At 38.8% G+C, this 1,581-nt stretch overlaps 1 protein-coding gene across 1 annotated transcript in view; it reads left to right on the top strand.

Moving 5' to 3' along the window:
• Positions 1-1,581, top strand: part of HMCN1 (hemicentin 1) — a 440,557-nt gene that overhangs the window by 415,890 nt on the left and 23,086 nt on the right. The window contains 1 exon segment of the mRNA XM_003785789.2: positions 398-532. Coding sequence (XP_003785837.1) covers positions 398-532 — 135 coding nt within the window.

Below are 1,581 nucleotides of genomic sequence, written 5' to 3'. Positions count from 1 at the left end.
GGGTGACTCAGTCACCCCTCAGAAAGAAGTTACTGTAAAATCCACCTGGTTTATATAAGGGGTCTAACCAATTGGTCAGTCGATGAAGATATCCCAGCATGCTGCTGTGAATTTGCCAGCTAGTTAACCCACCTGAAAAGACTCAACACAAAAAATCTAATCCTTTTAGCGCTTTTTTTTTTTTTTTTTTTTTTTTTTGCAGTTTTTGGCCAGGACTGGCTTGAACGCACCACCTTTGGCATATAGGGTCAGCACCCTACTCCTCTGAGCCACAGGCGCTGCCTGCTCTTTTCTGTTTTACAGGCGTCATTCATTGCTTTTCCTATCCCTTATTTCCCACAGGCTCTTAGGTTAGATTTCCTTTGACTCACCCCACTTGAATGATTCTCTGTTACAGATATTGATGAGTGTGCTTTGGGTGGACACACCTGCCACGGTGGTCAGGACTGTGACAATACTATTGGGTCCTATCACTGTGTGGTCCGTTGTGGAACTGGCTTTCGAAGAACTTCTGATGGGCTGAGTTGTCAAGGTACAATACAGGAAGCCTTTATTTTTTATGTTCATGACACAAAACATTAGACTCCCTTTTAAATCCTTTAAAATAGAAAGGATTCTTTAAAGCTTAAAGTAAAGTTTCTTTCAGGAAACTCCAATGGGGAGGGACCAGATGAAAAGGAGAGTGAGGAGCTATTAAGCAAAAAGCTAATAAAAGCCGGGGACTCTAGTCCCTCAAGAGAGCTTAAACAGGACTTCATTTCATATGTTCTGTGAGGTCAAGTTCCTGATACAATCTTATTTAGATAGAATATTCCACAGCTATTTTAAGTATTTGTAGCACAGTATCTAAATAACATTTGCCTGTTACCATTTGAGAGAGGAGATTATGCCGCACAATCTAATAGTCTATTTCATTAAATCCTGTTGGGTAAAACTACTGGAATGTTTATTGCAGGAATTTTTTTAAAGACTATACTAAAATGAAGAGCCTAAATATATACTGATTTTTCTTTTGAAGGGTTTGGAATAGAATAATAGAGAAGTGGTGGGGGCTTGAGATCAGTGTAGACCTGAGGGAAGGATTTTGGTTTTATGCTTGGGGGGGAGTTATTTGCAAAAATGTAGGGGGTAAAGTATAATTTTGTTAAATGAGTATATTGCACAGTGGTAAAGTCAGGGCTTCTAGGGTATCCATCTCTTGAATAACATAGATTGTACTATTGAGTAATTTCTCATCATTCACCCACTCTTACCTCCCATTCTTCTGGGTCTCCATTGTTTTTTATGCCACTCCATGCCATGTACTCCATGTGTAATCCATGTGTAGTACTCCATGTATTCCATGTGTGCTCCATGTACTCCATGTGTACACATTATTTACCTCCTTCTTAAAAGTGAGAACATGAGAGATCTGCCTTTCTGTGGCTAAGTTGTTTCACTTTAAGGTAATGGTCTCCAATTCCATTTGTGTTGCTACAGAAGACATGATTTGATTTTTTAGGATTGTATGGTATTCCACTGTATATATATTCTACATTTTCTTTATCTAGTTATCTAGTGATGGGCACTTAAGTTGATTCC

This window comes from Otolemur garnettii, unplaced genomic scaffold (genome assembly GCF_000181295.1).
Source record: "Otolemur garnettii isolate 467f Iridium unplaced genomic scaffold, OtoGar3 scaffold00016, whole genome shotgun sequence".
Taxonomy (NCBI): Eukaryota; Metazoa; Chordata; class Mammalia; order Primates; family Galagidae; genus Otolemur; species Otolemur garnettii.
The sequence above is the reverse complement of the archived record's forward strand: the minus strand, read 5'-3'. Positions and strand labels throughout refer to the sequence as shown.